Source organism: Manis javanica, chromosome 10, assembly GCF_040802235.1.
Source record: "Manis javanica isolate MJ-LG chromosome 10, MJ_LKY, whole genome shotgun sequence".
NCBI classification, from domain to species: Eukaryota; Metazoa; Chordata; class Mammalia; order Pholidota; family Manidae; genus Manis; species Manis javanica.
In genome coordinates this window covers 112,351,251-112,372,713 of record NC_133165.1, presented here as the reverse complement: position 1 = coordinate 112,372,713, position 21,463 = coordinate 112,351,251, and the positions used below count along the sequence as shown (strand labels likewise).

Sequence of the window (21,463 nt, the reverse complement as noted above, 5' to 3'; positions counted from 1 at the left end):
GAATACTGGAAGAGGTGAGGAGGATAGAAAAAACAGCCCCACAATTCTCGTCTCAAAATATTTAATTTTGTTTTGAAAAGGATACATTCCCGGCTTCCCTCCCTGCCGCATCACTCCGGCCCACCAGCAGCGACACATTCACACGCACACACGCACGTAAGGCCAATGGGCTAGTCTGCTTCTGCCCTCCCCAGCTGGGAAGAAGGTATTTTCTCGTCGTCTCCTTTCCCTAACAAAGGTAAGGAGAGGGCCACTGGGATGTCAGCTCCCAGGGGAGGACGCAGAGCCCCACTCATTCCATCACATGCACCTAGAAAAATAAAACCACGTGGGGTTCTGGCATCCCCAAGAGCCTAAGATAGCAGTAGCCACCTGGGAGTCATCTTTGCCATTTTCTAGAAAAATTTATTGCACTTAATTAACAGGATGTCCAAGGAGGTCTGGGGTGGGGCTTTGCCATGAAAACCAGGGGCTCTTGGCCCTTTGTGTTATGCAGAGCAGAGCTCCCCAGGGCCCTGGATGGAGAGCTGCCCAGCACAGAGGGGACCCACTTCTGCTGGCCCCCATGCCTGCCACCCTGCCTCAGGCTGGAGGACGACAGAAGCCGCCTTCGTAGGGCCTCAGCGCCCCCTCAGCAGGGTGATGCTTATCTAGAGTCAAGGGTCACTGCTAAGTGCCTCCCCAACCTCAGGATCCAGACAGGCAAGCCCCTCCCTTTGGCCAAGGTAAGAATTAGCCAAATCCTCCACAAGGCTGCTGGCCATCAGGAGAGCTATCTAAAAGCTCTCTCTCTAAATATATATATATATTTCTATATCTAGATAGACATTTATTATATGTATAGTCTTGTAACGTTCTAGCTCATTCATGATTTGTCAATTCTGAGGTTGCATCAAAGCTGCCATGAAGACAGGGTACTTAGAAAGGGATGGTGCCTCACAGCCGATCACGAACCCATGGAAAGCCATTCACACTGGTTTCTCTATCCACCAGTGCTTTCTAGAGGACGTCAAAGATCTGAGCATAGGAGCCTCACTCTTTGGCTGTTGGCTCCAAGATGAAGAGGGTCCAGGGAGAAGTCAAGGGGACTCCCAATTCCATGATGGAAACTGAGCAGGCACCAGCCCTCCCCTTCTGCAAGGACCTGGTTCTTAGGTCCGGGAAGGATATGCACTTACCTGAGGGCTCCTTTCCCCAAAATGTCGACCTCCATGGACATCTTCCTGTCCCTGCCAGGCTCCTGACTCAAAAGGGCTCTTCTAAATGAGGCCAGCCACCACACTCTTTCCAAATAAGCACTTTGGGAAGGAACCATATACCCACTGCCTGGGGGTGGTGGAAGGGGTCGGTGTTGAACACGCATAGGTGGGACAAAGAGGAGAGCCATCAGGCCATCATGTCACCCACTGGGGTCAGAACACGGACTCCATCAGAGATTAAATGTCCAGCCTTTAAAAAAACAGAGTAACAAAAACCTCAAACCACACACTTTTTGGCCAAAGAAAATGAAGAGCTTTTAAGCTGGAGGCTCTTCTACCAATAACAAAATGAGAACTGCCCTCCTGGTGGGTAGCCAGACCAGAGGGCAAGTGCTGGGCTGGCGAGCTGCCCGGGGCAGGACACTGACATGCTGGATGCAACTGCCCTGTGTGGTTACAACAGAGTGAAAAGTGTGAACACGGTTTTTATAGAATCACAAAGTAAAAGCCAGGGGCCTGGAGGGAGGGGGTCACCTCCCTTGGCCTTAGGGACCCTTGTCAAGTCCCCCAGAAAAGCAGGTGTGCAGGTCCCTGGAGGGCCATGGCATTCCCATGGGGTGTGGTCCACGGCCAGTGCATGGCTTCCCCTGGTCTTAACATCTGCTGTGAAAAGTCTTTAGGGGACAGGGCCTGGGGCTTGGAGCCACCACTTTAAACAAAGCCAGTGGTAAGCATGACAAAATGCACCCATCACCTCTGACTCCTTTACCACAGGCTGCCCGCCCTGAGCAAATAAATACACCCATGTCCAGGTGCCCCAGCAGACCACAATGCACAGAGGGTTCCACGGACTTCCTCAGTTAATCTGGGCCGAGCAAAAGGAAAAGTCCAGTTGGACACAAGACAAAGAGCAGCTGTGAGGTAGTGAAGCCACAGCCGCAAGGACCCTCCACTCCATGCCATGGCCAGCCCATGTGGGTGGCCCACATCTCCTGGGACCCAGAATGAGGGGACTCCAGCCGGCACAGATGTCCCAAGAGCCTCCTATCCCGTAAGTGTTGTGCTGTGACCCTGGTGACCCCGGACCACATGTTCTGCCCAATGGATGACCTCAGGGTCAGCTTGCACAGGGGAGGGATCCTGAAGCAAGGGCTAGGAAGCCTCTTCTGCCTTCAGAGAGAGCGGATGCTGGCTTGGCCCACACCAGACAGCAGAGCAAGAAAACAGAGGAGCTTCTCGAGAAACATGCCCGGCTCTTGGCCTGCAGTGTAAGGGGACTGGAGGAGCCGGTTCTCTAAACACCATGCGGAAGGTGCAGCCTGGCTCCAGGAAGTTAAGCTTCCTAGACGAGGGGGTCTTCCTTCTAAATCCAGGATCTGAGACTGGTCACTGGGTGGAAAGAAACAGCAGGTCCAAAGGCCCAGTCTAGTGGGACAAACAAGATTCAGGTGACTTCTGTGAGTGACCTGGAGAAGAGATGGCCTCCCTCTGTACTGTGATCAGGGCTCAGAGACTGGCTGCCCTGGGAGTCTCTCCTACACAGCAGATGAAATACAGAGAGAGCCAACTGACAGGCCTTGGAGCCACGAGAGAAAAAGGGTGTCGGAGCTAAGACTGGCTAGGTGCACTTGCGCACAGTCCCCAGACCCAAACCCTGTCCCAGGCTGTGCAGAGACCTTGCTCCTGTGGCCTGGTGCCTATGCAGACACTAGGGAGGAGCTGGTGTATCTTTCTACCTCTGAGAAAGATGGAAATTTTCTCTCCAGTACTTTCTGGGAGGGTGAGGTGGAGACAGACACACCCGACCTAGAAATGCGCCCTGCTACCTGAGAAGACATAAGGGCAACAATGATCACGACTTAGTCGGTGGAGACCGGTCTCAACGGCCAGGCCGGAAGATGGAGGGCAGGGAGCAGGGGAGGTCAGGGAAGCCTGAGCACCCTGAAAGAGAGATCTGTACTCCAGAGGTCCCCCTTCCGATTCAACTGGGACATCCAAGAATAGAAACTAAGGCTGATTCACCCGTCTCCATAGGTTCTCTCGTGTCCCACCTGTGAGGAGGCTGGCCCCTCAAGGAAGTCGTCAAGTGCGCTGGCCATGTGATAATGAAGCTTGGACGTGAACACTCCTGGAGCAGGTGCACCGCCATTTGCCCATGACGAGTCATAAGTCTCCATGCGCACGTGGGTTCTGGGAGCCCCAGGCAGGTCTGAGGTTCAGGCAGCACTGCCTGGTGGGCGCACAGGTTACAAGGGCCCGTACTTGGTCTCATACTTGGACACGATGGTCTTGCACTTGCCCACCTCCTTGCGCAGCTCAGCCACCTCCGTCCTCAGGGCTGTGTTCTCCTTCTCCAGGAAGGCTGCTCGGATGGTGATCTGGTTCTCCTTCAGGCGCCGGGCGTCTCGGGACCGTTTGGCAGCCACATTGTTCTTCTTGCGCCTCGTCCAGTACTTTTCGTCCTGTGGGGAAGTGTCCTTTGTGGGTCTCTCCCCTTCCCGAGGGAACCTGCCTTTTACTCCTTCCAGCACTCACCCCCGACTGCTCTTACAACTCATCTGAGGCAGGCAGAGTAAGAGCTGGACCCCGGGAAGGAGCTGCATGTGCCAAGGACACTGCGGGCCCTGCGCTGCCTACTGGGAGGTGGGATCAGCAACAAAGTGCTTTGCTAGATATGTGGTGGAGGGAGGGGGACCCCACTTCCTGGTAGTCCATGCCCTTGCTTCTCTGGGGCATTTTGGTTGTGGCTAAGGGCCTGTACACTACGCAGGGGTCCAGTCCCCTGAGTTCAAAGCTTGGCTCTGCCACTTACTAGCAGTGGAACTGTGCAAGTTCCTTAACCTCCCAATGTCTCAGGTCCCTCATCTTTACAATGGGGGATAATAACTGTAACTACCTCACAGAGTTGTTTGAGGATTGTATGTACAAGATGCTTTTAACAGTGCCTGGCCTACATGGTTGTGGACTGCATAACTGTTTACCATTTTCATCATCACTACTATCAAGGCCTTAAGGAGGCTCCTGAGAGGCAGGTATGTTATTCCCATTTTACAGATGAGAACCCAAGGCCCAGCTAGGTCTAGGTAGCAAAGTGGTATTTCAGTCCAGGTCTGCCCTGACTCCAAAGCTTGGATGAAAAGATCTTCCTGTGAGTTTTTCATAGGAGAGGATGGAAAAACTGCAAAATCCTCCTTGCCCTTCCCCATCTCCCAGTGTCTATAAAAACGTCAGCTTCAAAACTGCTCGCTTTCCCTGGGGATGGCAACATACAACTATCTTTTCTTTCCATGCAAGAGTTTATTCAAACCCAGTTCCTGTGGCTTAGTGAGCTCTTGCCTGAAGGCTGGGCTAAAGCTAGAGCAGCAGGAACATCAACATCGCCAGTGGCCCAGAAGGGAAGAGAAGCTTTAGGGAGTCACACTAGGGCCAAACACCACATGACTCCCTTTTCTTCTACCAATTGCTGCAGGATATGCCTCTATGCTCTTAATTTATGCTTTTCTAAATGCTGTCCACAAGGAGGCAGGTCCTCCACACAAAATCAAATGTGAGGAAACACAGCCCCTTGAACCAAGGCTGCACCTTCATTTATAACAGATACCAGGTTACCTTCTGCTCATCAGGGACAAAGACCTTCTTGGCTTTTTTGATCATGGGCTGGGGCTTCAGGTCCTCCTCTGCAAACTTGTGCTTCCGAGGGTTGAAGAGCTCCCCACCGGGCACACTGGAGAGGACCAGGTCGGCAGGGTCGGGATTGAAGTTCACGTCCACCTCCACACAGTTGGGGTCAATGGGACTGGGTGTCTCTCTCTCCTTCTCCAGGGAAGATTCTGAAAGACACAGAGGAAGGTGGTCCTGAAGGGGCCCACTGGACGGCAAAGACTCACTTTTTCACACACCAAGACACCTGCTTGAATCTCAGGGTTGCACAGGCCACTGCCCCTTGGCGGGAAGAAAACCCACAATGGCAGCAGTCCCCGAGCCAGACTGGCATACGTGATGCAGTTCAATGACACAGACATGGGGAATTCTTCCCTTTAGGAACAAAATGCTCAAAAGGAAACAGAAGCCCTCAAAAAATAAAGGATTTTCTGATTGTTTTTCCTCCCAGAAATGTTATGCAAAACATTAAATCACTATATCCCCTTAACTTCCTGTGGTTTCAAGTTCTCAAGTAATGAGAAACAGCTGAATCTCGCCACGAACTATAATGGGTAAGGGACAAAGATGGAATAACGAAATGGCTTCCATTTTTGAATTCCTTTTCTAAGGAGCACATTCAAATTAGTCTTACGACGATTCTACGTGGAAGATGGATGTTAGCCTTATTTTACAGATAAGGAAACTAAGGCTCAGAGAAATGTGGTTTTCCGGGGCTCACACAGATAGTGACTGAACAAAAGTTGAGTGTGAGTCTGGCTGATTTTGAATCCTTGTTCTTCTCTGCCCTACCCAGCTGCCACTCTATAGGGAACACTGGATTAAAGGCACTTACAGAATTCAAAGGTTGTGTGTTTATTAGAGATAAGTTATTAAGAAAAAAACTACACCTTTGGCCTGTTTGTTCAGTGCTACTGACAGGAGTACACAAACTGATTATTCAGTTAATAGATATTATTGAGCACCTACCATATGCTGATACCATCCTGGCAAAGACAAAGCAGTGAATCAAACAAGTAAAAATCCTTTGCCTTCCTGGAATGTTATTCTAGGGGGAAGGCACTGGTGTGTTTAAGGAACAGTAAAGAAGGCCAACATGGCTGGAGGGAGCGGATGAGAGGGAGGAGTAATGGGACCGACCCAGAACAGAGTGTTTAGGGCTTTAATCTGAATAAAGCGTTGATTTTCAATAGTGAAGGATTTTGTCCTGCGGGGGACATCTGGACATGTGAGGATGGGGGCTGGGGTGCAGTGCTCTTCTGGCATCTACAGAGGCCAAGGATACTGCTAAATACCCTACGATGCCCAGGACAGTCCTTCCCCACCCCCAACAAAACATTATCTAGTCCAGAGGTCCACAGTGCCACAGATTCTGACTTTTACTGAGATGGAAGAAGCCATTGGAGGGTTCTAAGCCGAGGTGTGACACAATTGGGTTTTTAACTGGATCATGCCCATAAACTCACTGTGTCCTGTTGGAGGAGGTTAACTAACTACAGAGAGGACTGAGCATCAGCGGAGTCAATGACCAGGGACGAGCATGGCAGCTGTAGGAATACTGAGGCTGCCAAACTCTATGCCTGCAAAACAGACACCTGAGGTACCAAAGGCTGACCACTAGGACTCCCCTGCTCTGTGGGGGAACAATAAATGGCCAACCCCCTCTGTACACTATTTGGCAGCATCTATAAAAGCAGAACATATGCACGTCCAACGACCCAGCCATTCTACTCTTATGTAAATAACCAAGCGAAATGTATACATATATTTACCAAAGTATGTATAACCCAGAACTAGAAACACTGCAAATGCCCAGCATCTGTAGAGTGGGTGAACTGCGATATGGCCGTACAATGGAACACCGTTCACAGAGAACATGAAGGAACCACTGCTATAGGCAACGACATGGGTGATTCTTATGAAGTTGTGGAGAGAAGCTAGACACAAATACACAGTTTATATATTTTCTACAGATGAACAGAAAAATTAAGAGGGGGAATTCTACTTTCATTTCTACCATGTGTATAGTCAGTTCTTCAGTGTAAGTCTTACTGCATCTGTGTGGTTTTGCTGTCACAGGAGTATTCCCTAAATGTGTTTTGTAATCTATTTTATCAGTATAAAGAGAGTCTGATGCCCACATAAACTACATATACTATACAGCTAGCTATAGGATGCTATATATGTGAGAGAGTAAATGTAATTAACTTAAATATAAAAAAAGGACACAAGATACAATTTCATGATTCTCTGGTGATGGAAATGAGGCTAGTGATTCCCTCCAGGGAGAAAGGACTGCGCAGGGTCACAAGCCCTTCTGAGATACCGGAAGTGTTCTGTATCCTGATTTGGATGGTAGTTACGTGGACGGGTTCACTTTATGAAGACACATCAAGCTGTATACTTATGAAGTAACCACTTTTGTATGTCTTACTTCATTAAGAAGGTTTACTTGAAATCAAAGGCAAATGCCACCTAAGTGGTCTAAGGTATAAGATGAGAGCTCCTTTCCAGCTCTGCTCCCTATTCACACACGGAACTGGCCTTGTAGGGCAAGCTGACCAGCACGAAAATGAGCTGCCTTTAAACAATTATTCAGCTGTAAGCAGCTGAAGCCTCTGGGTCTAACCGGTTTACAGGAAAAAAGCAAGGGGCAGAGAAATGTGTTAAATGGCATTACAGGGATATAGTCAGAAAAGTCCAGCATATACAAAACTCTAGAGGACAAAATTTTCAGTTTCTTCAACAAATAAGCTACAAAGAAAAAAAAAAAAGGATAGGGGAGCCTATAGATTACAAGAGATTTAAAAGATGTAACTAAATGAAATGTGTTAAGAGAAAAGGGTCTTGTTTGGATCCTTTTCAATCAAGCAGCAACATTCATGAGACAACTTTTTGGAAATTTGAATGCTATGGACTTATTGTCATTTTCAGATGTAACACTGCTATTGTTGTGCTTTTTAAAAGAACCTTTACATTTTATATACATATTGAAATATTTGTGGATGATATAGTATCTAGGATTTGATTGAAAATAATCAGGTGAGGGGAATGGAAGAGGTTACAGAAAATAAGAATTATGGAAGCTGAGTGACATTACATGGAGGTTCATTATAGTAGTCTCCTACTTTTGCATTTGAATGTTTTTCCATAGTAAATAGCAGAATTCCTTCGGTGTGGGTGCCTGGGGTCCTTCCCTGTATACTTCACACTGAGTCTGCAGAAAGATTTGCAGAGCTCATGCCTTCTCTGGTGGGTTCATGTCCAAGGGGCATGAAAAGCAATCAACCTCTAGAGGTAAAACAGAAAAGGGACAAGCAGATGGAGAAATTCCACAGATGATGTTTGTCCTGGCAGCAGGAATGCCTTCTTTGTGCCGGTGCCTAAGCAGTACCTGGCTCCAAGTGCTGCCTCCACAACCTACCAGCTGTGTGACCTTGAGGAAGTTAGTTCACATCTTGGTTTCCTCACCTATAAAACAGGGGTAATCTATCAATCTCATAAAGTTCCTGTGAGGATTACATGTTAATGCCTGGCATAGAGTAAGTGCTAAGTGAATGTGTCATTCTTCTTATTGTTTACTGTTATTGTTATTATTACTGCTAGATCTTCCCGATTATCTGTGGCAAAGTGCATGCAGGGTGAAGAACAGCACCGAGGAAATGTAGAATGGGATTTCTGTCCTGCAAGGCCCAAACTGGAAGGTCTCACTCCACGGTCCCAACCATCTGTAGCACGCCAGCCAACAAGAGAGGCTCCACTGCACTGATGTGAGCGCTATTTTTATCTCTAACCTCGGAGGACTGCGCTGAAAGGGAGGGAGCAGAGGCCTTCTCCACCTTGCGGGCCCACCAGGACATCCTCTAAGGGAAGGGTGTGTGGACACAAGCAGCCCTTGGTGGGAATAGGACTTCCTTGGCTGGGAAAGGTGGCCCTGGCCAGAGGCCCGTCACCAACCTGTGCTGGAGACGGTTTCAGAGGGCTGAAAGATAGTGGTGGAGGAGGATGGGGGCGATGCCGTGGACGAGCTGGCCGATTCCTTCCCTTCGAGCTCGGCCACAGGCAGCAGCAGGTTCTGGGCCAGGTGAGTGGGGCTGGCAGGGATGCCGTTCTCCAGCAGGAACTCATCCAGGTCCATGTACTCCAGGTGGAAAGACTCGCCATCATATGGGATGGTCTTGTCCCAGATGGGTGGCATGAGGGAGGCCGAGACGGCCATGGTGCTGGCTGCCGCGGCCTCGTCTTCCTCCAGCTTTTCCTTCCCCTTTTCTTTATCTGCAGACACAAAATCTGTGATGAGACACCACGCAAGAGGGTCACTCAATCCCAGAAGGTGAGCAGTGAGCCTTACGGCGCTGACCCATCTCTCAGAGGCCTGATGTGGTCCCAGGGTGAGTTCAGAATGGCCTGTGGGATTGGCATCTGCAGCAAAGAGGCTACAGGGAGAAAATGAGAGATTCTGATCCTTCCTGGTGTCTTACAATGTCTTAGCAAATGGCTGGTTCCTCAGGCCAAGAACTTTTGTGTTTCTCCTGTCCTGTCCTGTCCTTTTCTGCTTTGCTTCTCCACAGCAACCCGCCTAGGACTTGAATCCCAGCTCTGTTCCCCACTTGCTGGGATGTGTGACTTTAGCCATGTCACCTAACTCTCCCAGTCTCTGTCCACCACTGTAAATAAAGATAATGCTGTCTCCTTGGTGAAGACTAGAGGTAACATTTCGAAGTGTCGTACAAAGCTGCTGGCCCATGGCAAGCGTTCACTATTACTGTGAGCTTGTTGAGGGCTGGGACTGTGTCTGATTCATTTCCGGATCTTGGGGGCCAACACAGGAGAAGGCAGGCAGTGGGCCATGGGGAAATCTATATATTGAACGAAGAATGATGGGTTTGCAAACAGACTCCTGAGGTTTATCAGATGAGAGGGCATGGAGCTGTCTTTTCAGGACCTTTTTCAGAGCAACCATTTCAAGAGACCTCTATCCTTGAACAAGCAAATGAGACTGAAGGCAGATTTCTGCAAGAGGGAGAGGGGTAGAGCTGAAGAAGAAAGTTTGTTTCTATTCAAAGCAAAACTGATCCATCAGTGGGGACTGGATCCCACCTAAATGTCTTAGTCAAAAAGTTATGCAAGTGAATATCCAAGGAAGGGCAAATTAAGAGAAAAGGGGAGAAATGCGACAAGGTTGGAAGGAAATCAAAGTGACAGAGATGCTAACCAGGGAAGTGGGAGATAAAACTCATGACAAGTTCATAATGGGTTTTCAAATTGAGGGAGACAACTTTGAACTCTGGATTTTGAAGTGAAAAAGAGAAATCTAATATGATTATGTTGGAAAAGTCACACATGGACTCCTAGACCACAGATGGCCAAAAAGTAGCCTGTTGATCCAATAAAAATGGACACACCCAGTGAATTAAGAAGGTGGAGATTTTGACAAATAGAATTTGGCATGGCTTCTAATATGAATTAACCTGAATTCTTGCAACTGCCTTCTGTACCAGACCTTGGTTTAAAATCAAATGGGAAGAAAGCCAAGCTCTGGTGGTCTGGGTGGGCCAGATGGCCTCTCTGTTCTCCTCCCCAGAGCTCTTCACTCTACTTTCTATTCAGAAATGACTGTGCTCCATGTTGGGTGAAGTCATGGGGATCAAAGCAGTAAGGAGAAGAGAAGAGATAAAAAACAGACATACTGAAGGACAACAGTAAGTTCCAGGTTTTGTCTGGCCTAAGCAATTAAGGATATTTTTAATCGGTGTTTTTATAGGATGGAATTCTAATTATGAGATGATAAGGGACTAAGCCCATACCTCAGGTCACAGAGATTGACATCAGTGGTTACTAGTGACACAAGAAAAAGCACCAGACTAAGAGCTGTAAGGCCTAGCTGTGTGACCTTGACAAAGCATCCCCACCGCCCTGAGCATCAGCTCTCCACATCTGGGAAGTGGGGAGAATACCCTATTGGACAGCTGTGAAAAACAATAATTTAATGTCAACTGCTTTGTAAGCACTCTACAAAGGTAAGGCAGAATTATTGCCATGGATGTTTATTACTTGGTAATCTTGAACAAGAACCTGACAGATGTGCACCCCTGCTCTGGCAACTTGTCTCAGCCCCAGATCTGGAACAAAGGCATTGCCTTAAAAACAAAGGGTTTGTGCACATGAGGTCCTGAAGCAGGACAAAGTCTAGCCTCACCTGATGTGCTAAAGCTATTTATAACCCAACAGAGACAGCCATGGGGATGCGAGCCTCAGAACCCAGGAAAGCAAAAGAAATGGAATTTTTTAAAAAGAAAATTAATCCCCCAAGACAGGCAATTCACTGAAGGCCTATTCCTTCCCAAACCCCTGAACTATATTGACAGGTTCTTGGGAACTCAAGTCTCAGACTGAAAGCATACCTTGGTGCACCTAAAACCCCACAATAGGTGGCACTCTTGCTGCTCCCTGAACCTCATGTTCCCAGGTCAAAAAAACCTGGGCCAAACCTGCTTTCCAAGTAGGTCCCAGGGACCTCTGCGGCTAGTCCTGGACAGTGGCCCCAAAGTCTAGGGTCAGCCCCAGCCAGCCAGGTAAATGGCCTCAGGGCCACATTCTCACCCTCATCCGTCTAACCTGCCTGCCCCAATCTCCCCCTCAAGGCTTCTAGAATCCCTTCTCCTGACACCCCTCCCCCACCCCAGCAACAGCCCTGAGACACGTTTCCAGAAAATCTCCAGTTCTGTGCCTAGTAGCTGGGGATACTCACACGGAGGGATGAAGACGGGTCCTCCTCCCAGGAGGGGGAAGGCCGAATGCAAAGAATTTGCCACCATACATCACTGCCTCTCAAACTTCAGTGGACGCTGTTATCACAGGTGGGGTGCTCCTTAAAATGCAGATTCCTGTCCCAGGAGCCGCAGATTTGGTGGGCGAAGGGTGGGACCCAGGAACCGGCATTTTAAACAACAATCCCAAGTGATTCTGATACAGGCGTACCAAGAGAAGGCGCCCAGGAGCGTCATTTACGTGGCTGCTGCGACCCCCATCAGCCTCCTCAGTAACCCCTCCGCATCGCGTGCGCCCAGTGAACCTCCTCGGCGCGACCCCACCCAACACTTTCCTCCCAAGCCCTTCACCGCCAACTTCTATCTGACCCAACCGCACTCAACTCCCTTCCCACCTTCTTCTCCGAAGCCCCTCACCACCCTCCCGGCTTCTCAACACAGGCCCCAACCCCCTCCCCCAGGACTTCACCCAGACCTCCGACCTCCCCGGCCCCGCCCCACGAGGACCCGCCCCTGCATAAGCCCCGCCCCCGGCGCGCGCGGACCCCCGCCTCTCACCGAGGCGCGACTCGCGCGGGGGGTTCTCCATCAGCTTCCTCAGGACCAGTGGGAAGGAGCCCGGCAGGCCCCTCTCCCCAGCTGCGCGCCCCGGCCCCGGGCCCGGCCCCGCCTGCGGCTCCACAGGCTGCTTCTTTCCGCCGCCCGCGTCGGACATTGTGCCCCACGCTCCACTCGCGCGCCTCACCTCCCCCGCCCGCCCCCCAAATGTGGGCCGGAGCTGTGCGACCCGCCGCAGCAGCCGATACGGGCAGCTACTGCGCAGGCGCCCAGCAGCACCCCCCGCCTCCCTCCATCCCTACCCCGCCCGCGGACCGGCCCCGGCATATTAATTATTCATGAGGCCAGGCCAGCTTCCCCGGATCGCTGCCGTGGATTGGCCCGCCCTGCCAGGAGGACTGGCGCAGCCTTCTGGTCCGTGATTGGTTAGCCTGCCTGGACAAACGAGACACGTGCGGGGCCAGGTGAGTTGCAGCGCTGGCGGCCCCGCCCCGTCCGCCCCTGAGTCCCGTGATTGGCGCCTGCTGGAGTTTGTGTCACAGGCCTTCTCCCGCGGCAGCCCCTACCCCTCTACCAGTGGTTTCACCTTCGCCTCCCTCTTCATGACCCCTGCCCTCCTTCCAGACCACCGTAACCGCTCTTCCCTCGCATCCCAATCTCGCCATTCTCTGGAAGCGCCGCTGAAGAGAGGCGGCCCTCCCCGTGTCACGTGGAGCCGCAGCCGAGCCTGGTCGCGGGGGAGGGGGAGGAGAAAGGCACGGAACAGCCAATGGAGGGCGGGGGCGGGACTCGGGTCGGGGCACGAGGCGCAGCACGTGCAGGGCTGCGACTGGGAGGTGAGGGGCGGGTCTGTTTGTTCTGGGGACTCTGCCCAGGGTCGTGGGGCTGGGACACAGAGCCCCGCCCGCGACCCAGAGGTTGGCTCAGGGCAGGACCGCGAACGGTGACCTGCCCTGCCCGTAGGGGTGGCTGGAGCAGGCTTGGCCGCTGAAGGGGGTATCGGGTTCCCCACTGATCCGGGTTTCTGGTGCGGGCGTGGCCGCCAGATAAACACTAGCGTGGAGGGAGCATTCTTGAGGCCCCAGGGGCCCCAGGGGTGGAGAGAAAGGGCCTAGACCTGAGAGAGCCGGGGTACACGCTTCTGACCTTGAAAAAGTCCATTTGCTTCACTTGAACCTGTTTCCTCATCCATAAAATTGAGGAGTTGGGCTAGATAATCTCTAAAGTCCTAAACAGCTCCGAAATTCTATCCTTCTCTAGGACTTTCTATTTCCTAGAAAAGACAACGCAAAACAAACTCTACACCGGGTACCGATTGCACACTTTGTGGGGGAACCACCTTCTCTTTTAAAAAGTAATCCTTGGGAGGTCTTCAGGAAACGTATAGAAATGCTAAGATGTGAAGGGGTACAGAAATGTGGAGCCCTAATAAATAGGAAGCTGCTCCTAAACACCACCCAGAACTTCATAGCTCTTTAGAGCACCAATCCTACTTTGCTTTGAACCCAAGCAATATTATCTGACTCCCCCTACCTGAACTTCCAGCAGGGGCTTTGTCTTGTTGATCTGTTTCCCACCAATGACTCAGGCTGGGGGAATGGTAGAACGCAGTCCTTGGTTCATGGGGTGGGTGCATGACCCGCAACACCCAGCTAGCAGAAAGTTGTCAAGCTGATAAAATCAATCTTGCTGTGAGTTGAGGAAAAAGAAGTTGGACCCCTGAGCTGATCTGGAAAGCAGGTGGTTTGGAGGGACTCTGGGTGGTAGGCACGGCAGGCTGATGAAGTCTAACTCCAAAATTCAAGTTCTTACTGTCACACTCAGTACACTTCAGTCATTATCTGATGGCCAATGTTCACCTATCCAGGCCTCCTTTCTTTATAATATCAAATACAGATAGGCCAGGGTCTACCTTGTAAGGTTTCTGTAGGCCAATGCATGTAAAATTGCAAACCTGCAACAAATGGTAGTTTTCATAATTTTACTAAAACTCATGGGTAAAAATCCACTGCTTGGTGTATCCATGATCCCAGAGACTAGCACAGTACCCACATCATTCTATATTTAGTATAAATACTAAATTGTAATAATAGAAAATCTGTTGTGGTGCAGTTATTAGTGGGAATTCTTTATGTGGCTAAACTAAGGTATCTTTAGGAGAAAATGACCTAGAGATTTTTAGAAACAATTTGAAAGGGCAGTCCAAGGAAATTTACATGAAGCTTTTTAAAAAATGGCTACTTTGGCAGGTGGTGAGACTTGCTGGATTAGAGTTAAATGTATAATTTCATGGCTAATGTGACATTATTGAAGGGCAAAAAAAATCTCAAGGTATCAGAGGAGGATTTATGATAACAGAACTGGAAAGTTATAACATTTGTTTATGAAAAAATGGATGTAGTAAGAGGGAGTAAATATTTAGATTGCTTTTTTAAGTTACAGTTATTCAAAAGGGATAATGCCTACTCCAGTATCACCCAGTCTGGGGCAACTGACCTAATGGGCAGAGGACACTGCTGAGAATCAGGCAGGCAGGTTAGGGCTTCAGAACCTAGTTTTGATTCCATTCTCTATTCATGTACTGACATTACCCAGTGAGGGTTTTTCTCTGGATAACCACAGGGTAAATGGTGTGTCACAACAAACACTGCAGGAACATTATAAACATGTTCTCTCTCGTGCTTACTTGCAAGCCAGGAGCTTAGCTAAATTGCCAACCAGCAGCATTCGCTAGTACAGTCCTGGAGGCAGGAGCCATTCCATTCCGTCATTCTCCTGCAATCTGGGAAGAGCCTTGACATCCTCTCTCTAACCCCCCTCTTATCAGTAAAATGGGAGTGGCGCAGCCTTGCCCCTTTTCTTAGTGGAGGAATGAATGTTGTGGGAAGTAGTTTGCCAATTTTCATAGTGTTTGTAAGCCTTACAAAGAAATTCCAGAGAAAGAACATGTTATTACGCGTTAAGACTTTAAAGGTATGAAGTGGCACTTTAGTGATCTTTAGTAATAGGGCTTTAATGCAGCAACTTCTTGAGTGAAGCCTAGTCCTGGGTGCAGCGGCGGCTCTGTAGGCTCAGGAGGCAGGCCTGGATATAGTCTCCTGTCAGCGCTGACCAGTGCAAATGACTTCTCCTGCCTAAGCCTTGTTATTTTTCTCTTGGAAACAGATGGATATGCTTCCCTCACAGAGTGGTTATGAGGATTATGTGTGAGAAGCAGTGTCATGTGTCCATCTGAAAAGTCTATGGCATGGAGTTGGGGTGGGGGTGCCTCCACCCTTCCCCTCCATTCTATTTGCATTGGGTCAAGAATAGAAGAATTTTGGTTGTGGGGACAAGGTTGTGGGGCTTAGGGTGGGTTCTAACTCTTAAGCTACAGCAGAGACAAGGGTGTGAAATGTCCATTTTCCCAGCTGAACTGGCTTTAGTGTTTCAGAAACCTGCTAACCAATAAGTTAAAAACTCAGTTCATTGAGCATATGCAGAACAAGTGCCTTATACCAATTTGGAGTATAATTATTTAAACTTGGAAGTTCAGAGGAGCTAAAACTCTAGCATGGGCACCTTTGGCCAGATTATCCCATAATGCTCTCTTTGGCCACATATTCAGCCTCTAGCAGGACAGTACTACTCAGTCTTCTGACTTACTGAAATGTGACAGGAGCCTGGTTTGTAAGAGGAGCGGGACGGCAAGAAGGCTTCCTGTGACTCTAACAAAGCCTGGCCGGCTGTGCAGTGCCAGTACCAAATGAAGGAGAACACAAAACTTTGTTCAGGGTAGTAACTCAGTCAATATTTGCTGGCTTGCTTTGTTGGTGGTGCTGGTAAGAGGCTTAACAAAACCTTTCGGAGCCAAGTCATATACATGTGCAATCTTAGTAACATTAAATAACAGTCATTGTCTTTGATTCACAGTTGAACCTGGCCTAAGAGGACAAACCTTCCTTATGGCAAATCCCCCAGTACCAGCCTGGCTAACAGCTGTCTCCTTTTGAGCCCACATACCTGTGGCTGCCTAGCTCTGGGCGGTGGTTTGTACCTTGGCCTCAGTGTTCTTGGGGTGAAGTGGTGGGCGGAGGCTCTTTACTAACTCTTGTCCACCTCCTTAATACTCTCAAGAGTACTAGCTTCCTGTTTGGCTTGCATTTTGTCCACTCCCAGGGTTTGGATTAGAGACAGAAAGCTACCCTGAGAGTGCCATTTCCAGAGAGAAGCTGTTACCTCCAGCCTCTGCCACGCCTCCACAGCCACTGCCTGACAGCCCCCGTTTCTCCGGGGGAAGCCATGTTGGTAGTGTCATGGTAGGGTATGGGATCTGAAGCCGGACTGTCTGATCAGTTCCTGCTTTACTACTTCCTGTGTGACCTGGGGCAAGGAACTTAACTTCTCTGTGCCTGAGTGTCAGAAGTAAAGGAGTCAATTCAGGCATATGCTTGAGAATAGCACTCAGCATATAGCAAATGCTCGATTGGAGTTAACCTTTACTGTAACTCCACTATGAGTTCTGGGAATACCTTATCCCTCCCCACCTGCCACCTCCCCAAGAACAGTGGGGTGGTTGGGGCCTTGCCCACAGAAAGAAGACAGCCTCTCTTCTCCTTCTGACCTTCAAGGCCCTGCGGGCCCCCTCTTGCTGGTGTCTCCACTTCACCTCCTTCTCTTCCCGTTCCTCACCTTCTACAACCACAGTGCCTTGTATTGCTCAGACACAGACACGGGGCTTACTTGCCTCAGGAAAGGGGCCTTTGCAGGTGCTGTTTGCACCTAGCAGGCCTTTGCACCTAGCCTGAAAGTTCTTGGTGTAGCTGGCTCCTCCTCCCTCCGCAGGCCTCAGCTCAAATGGCTTCCCTTGGAGCGGCGGCCTCCTCACTGATGACTGCCTACCCCCCCCCCCCCCACCGTGGAATGCAAACACCAGGCAAGGGGGGGCAGTGTTTATCTCATTCACGCCTGCACAAAAAGTGACTCAATAGACAAAAGTGACTGGTTGGTGACTGAAGAGACACTGCCCACAGCAGGTTTCAGAGACCCCAGGGACCCTGTGTGTAGGGAGAGCCCGCACGTGTGTGGGGCTGGCTTGGAACCCTTTGACAATGGTGTGGCTTTCCCACCTCTGAGCACCAGGCCCCCATCTGCAGAATGGACCATCGTACCTCTCTGGCAAAGCCATTTCGCAGACGGGGATGTAAAGGCACTCAGCGCGATCCCTAGGACACACTCAGGAAACAGCAGCTATTAGAACCAGGATCATTCCCCTCACAGCCTAGCCCTGAGCCGGGCCCCTGAAGCTGCCAAGCCCTCTGGAGGGGGCACTCCTGGACACTGCCAGTTTCTGTCATGCAGTGAGAATGAATTTGTCCCATTTCTCTGGTGGTGGGGTCAGGTAGGGAAGAAGGCCGTGAGCCCCTCTGGATGGAGTGAAGGAGAGGCTAGCCTGGAGGGCAGCAGTCTCCGGGCGAGTTTCCTCACCGTTAGGAAGGTGGTAGTGAGGCTAAAGGACCTGAAGTCCCACACATCGAAGGCCCCCACCCTCTCCTCTTCCCTGAAAGCGAATGTCACCATTTCTTGAATTTGCCCTGGTTTCCCCAGGTTGGGAGTGGAGATGACCAGGTGGGCCTTTACTGAGGCCATGCTCAGGTCAGACCAGGCTGCACTGAGCCCACTCGCTTGGTCCAGCTACCTCAGTCCTCCTTGGAGGACACCCAGGCCCCTCCTGTGCGCCCCAGCCTCTGCCCCTGCAAGTCCTACTGAGTTCCGGCCTGTTATCCTTCAGCCCTTTCTCTGGCCAGCCCAGCTGGCACCTGTTTAGCACAGGGCTCATGGCACCATGCCCCTAGGAGCCTCAGCACACGTTTCCAAGGAGACAGCCCTGCGTGTGCTCACACAAACTTGCAACATCCAGTTCTTTCAAGGAGAATATCCACAGGAAGGAGGGTGGAGGGGAGGCAATGAGGGTCAGATTGCAAAGGCGATGTCGGTGGAAGGAGCTGAACATTAGGCTCAGCTGCTCTTTGCCTTTCACAGAGAAAACAGCCTGGCACTTCACAGTTTGCAAACACTTTTCATGTAGGATAACTCATTTAATCCTGGCCACAAGCCTGGGAAGCAAATATTCTTTTATACTTGTTATAGATTGGGGCTGGAGAGAGAGGTGTGTCAAGGATGCCATGCTGGGTGGCCCACAGTGATTCTAACGGGGAGCTCCCTGCAGTGGGGCCTCTGCCTTCCCAGCTTAGAGTGAGGGCCTCAGTCAGCCTCTGGGTGTGCTTTCATACTACATGGCTCCCTGAAAAGGAGAGCTGAGTGACCAAGGCTGGTGCAAAGAGGGGGGCGGCCTGAGAGTGCAGCAGAGGGGTGAGAGCAAGGGAGGGTGTGAAGAGCTGACAGCAGGGTCTAGGGAAGCAGGGCCCTTCCAGAGTGCAAAAGAGAGTGACAGGGAGTGATCCATCTGGAACAGAATTGCCTCTCGGGAGTAGAAACAATAGAGTTGTTCTTAAGGATTAGGGCCCAGATACAGAGGGGAAACTGAGTCAGGGTTGGGGTACAGAGCCACTCTTTTGCTGGACTTGGATTTCTCTGTCCAACTGGTGGCCCAGAATGAGGGGCTGCCAGGTGGCTGTTGTCACCTCTCACCAACAGGGGCAAGAGCCTGGCCAGACCTGATGGAGAAGGTCTGCTCGCCCAGAAAGAGGAAAGAAGGGCCGGTCTGCGTAGGCTGGGCTGGGAGGCCAGGTGGCAACGGGTGAGGGGCCCCGAGGCTGGGCCTCAGGGAGCATCTCTGAGCCAGGATCTCTCACACTCCCCATGGCTTTCCTCGGAAGTGCCTCCTCACTGGACCCGGGATACGCTCTGCATGCAACCTAAACGTGTGCTGAGGCTCAGTCACTGGGCTGGAGCAGGTGGGGGGGGTGTTCACAGGTCTCAGTCCCTGAGAAGGAGCTGCCCCTTTCACCCCAAAGTAAAGGGTGAGCACTCTTGAGGGCAGGCCCGCTTTTCAGGATGCCTGACCACCTGTTGTCTTCCTCCCATTGAGGTCTGCAGCCAGAGTGGTGGGAGTCTGGGGGAGACGCTGCTTCACCAAAAACTTTAAAGCACCAGACTGCTGGGAGTTCTAGTTCTGTATGGGTGTGTACTGTTTTTACCAAGGAATGTTGCTTTTCAGGGAGATATTTTTATTTTTATAAAGGTTTTGGAGAGTCCAGAAAGTTTGGAAAGTGGTGATTGCAAATGGGGGCAGTAGTGTGAGTGAGGCCTTTGGGGGTGCACTGATTGATTGCTCTGGCTCTTCACCCCTTGTATTTTCATTTTATCTACCCCTTGGCATTTGTCAGTCCTGTGGGGCCTCATGCTTCTGACCTCCAGTGAGACACTAGGCGGAGAAGTGACAGGAGAGGGCCGAGCGGTTGGTCATGCCCCTTGGATGAGCCCAGCTATATCAGACCAACTAATCCTTGGTCAGAGCCTCACAGTTTTTTGCAAAACTTTGCCTGAGACCTTGGGCAAGTCCCCTCAGTGCCTTGCCCATCCAGTGAGTGAGGGGGACTTCCTGGCTGCCTCAGGGCTCTACAGACCAGCTGTGAGCCACTGACCCGTAGCTGCTGCCACCCTTCAAAGGCCTTACTGGTCTGAGGAGCCGTGCTCCGAGTCACTCCTGAGAGCCCATCCCTGCCCAGCCAGCGGCTGGCCCTGCAGAGCCACTCTCTGTGGGTGCACTGGGCCACCCTGCCTTCCCTGGGGGCCTGGACCAGAAGGGAACCCTGTACCTCTAGCTTTTGGAAGGACTTCCAGCCTCACCTACCCCCACGGTCCATTTGGAGATGGCAAGAACAAGTCAGCTGTGGCTCACCTGCCAGACTGAGCGGAGGGTCTCCCGAGGAGAGGGGCTTCTCCTGGTGGGCAGCTGGGGTTCTGAGCACCAGAGAGCAGGAACTCCTAAGATGCCCGCCTCTGACAGTGGCCTGCGCTGCCCCAGAACCGCAGGGCTCGATGGGAGAGCCCACAGAGAACCCACCCTGAGTGCTTGGGGCCCCCGCGCTTGGGGGGTGCCCATGAGCAGAGCCCGCTGCCCCTCTTCTCTGGAGCCTGGCTCCCCATGGGATGAGAAAGAGGGCAGGGGCTGTGGTGTCTGCCCTCAGGCCCTAGAGTTTGGGAGTGGGCTGGGAGTCCAGAGGAAGGAAGTCCGGAGGGCACAGCCAGGGTGCTGAGATGGGATCCATCGGTCAGATGCTGGCTCAGCAGGAAGGGGGAGAGGCCTCAGAAAGATGCCCGAGGGAACGCCCGCGCGCTCAAGTCAGACTCAGGCAGCCGAGGGACAGCTGGCCTCCTGTCAAGGCACTTGTGGAGTCCGAGCAGTGGGGCCCTGGGTGGGAGCCCTGATGTCTTAGAACAGGACTAATTTGGGAAAATATTTATCAGTAAGGAGCACCCTAAGCTGGCTGGCGCCAAAGCTGGCCGTGGCCTTGGTTTTTCAGGTAGTCAGGAGACACCTGGTGCTGGCTGCAGGCACTACCCTTTGGTCCCTGCCCTACTCTGCCAGCCCCCTGGCCCCATGTTTGTCTGTGGTATCCTAGGAACCAGGGCTTCGAGCCTGTGGCCTTGTTACATAACAGCCTCCAGCCCATCCGTGGGTTCAGCCAGCCAGCCAGCAGGGGCTGAAGCAGGCACACAGAGGGAAGTCTCTCCAGCCCCAGAGACTGCCCAAATCTCCGATTCTGCCAGTCCTCTGCCCACAATACGCAGAGGGAGGGAATTTAATCAGCAGTCAGCATCCAGTGCATTCTCTCAGCAGGGCCCTCTGGTCCTGTCCTTGTCCCATGTGAGCACAGCACCTGTCAGTGGCCACACGCTGGACCTGGCTTCCCAAGGCAGACCCAGGAGGCAGCCCCTGGGTTGCAGTGGCACTCCCACCCTTCTTTGCCCAGGAAGGGGCCAGGGGCAGACCTCTGCTGGGGACCCTCCCTAGCTTGGAGATACCTCTCCTGCTACCATGCCTGTGGCTGCCCCCACCCCTTGGGCACCTGGGCAGCCAGCCAAGGCGGGCCACCTCCGTTCCTACCTGTCCTCTTCTCTGGCCAAGGCAGAGAGTGCTCCAGCAGGGACTTGAGGACTTCGGGCATGTCCATGGCAGGGGCCACTCCAATCCGGTCACAGCTCGACATGGCTCGGCAGGAGGCGCTTGCTTGGGGAGTTTAGAAGCAGCTGGAGAGGCAGATGCTGGCGGAGCCGCAGGCTCTGGAGGCAGGCGGGGCGGGAGCCCTAGGCAGCCAATGGGCAGCACAG

General features: G+C 51.6%; 1 protein-coding gene and 1 long non-coding RNA gene across 6 annotated transcripts in view; one reads left to right on the top strand and one right to left on the bottom strand.

Moving 5' to 3' along the window:
* Nucleotides 1-9,555, top strand: part of LOC108399634 (uncharacterized) — a 20,953-nt gene extending 11,398 nt beyond the window's left edge. For both annotated transcript variants that reach the window (XR_001853700.3, XR_012121618.1), the window contains 2 exons: nucleotides 8,466-8,629; nucleotides 9,141-9,555. This is a non-coding gene — a long non-coding RNA (uncharacterized lncRNA). The remainder of the gene's footprint in view (nucleotides 1-8,465; nucleotides 8,630-9,140) is intronic.
* On the bottom strand, nucleotides 45-21,463 carry TEF (TEF transcription factor, PAR bZIP family member). 4 transcript variants are annotated; one of them, XM_073213928.1, is made up of 4 exons: nucleotides 21,240-21,463; nucleotides 8,817-9,134; nucleotides 4,809-5,029; nucleotides 45-3,661 (listed from the first exon to the last, which is right to left on the bottom strand). In XM_073213928.1, the coding sequence occupies exons 1-4, from the start codon at nucleotides 21,340-21,342 to the stop codon at nucleotides 3,446-3,448; spliced, it is 858 nt and encodes a 285-aa protein (XP_073070029.1). In that variant the 5' UTR covers nucleotides 21,343-21,463; the 3' UTR covers nucleotides 45-3,445. The 4 variants fall into 4 exon arrangements, with proteins under 4 accessions (XP_073070029.1, XP_073070030.1, XP_073070027.1 ...); XM_073213929.1 differs by lacking the exon at nucleotides 21,240-21,463 and adding an exon at nucleotides 12,774-12,893; XM_073213926.1 differs by lacking the exon at nucleotides 21,240-21,463 and adding an exon at nucleotides 12,188-12,418.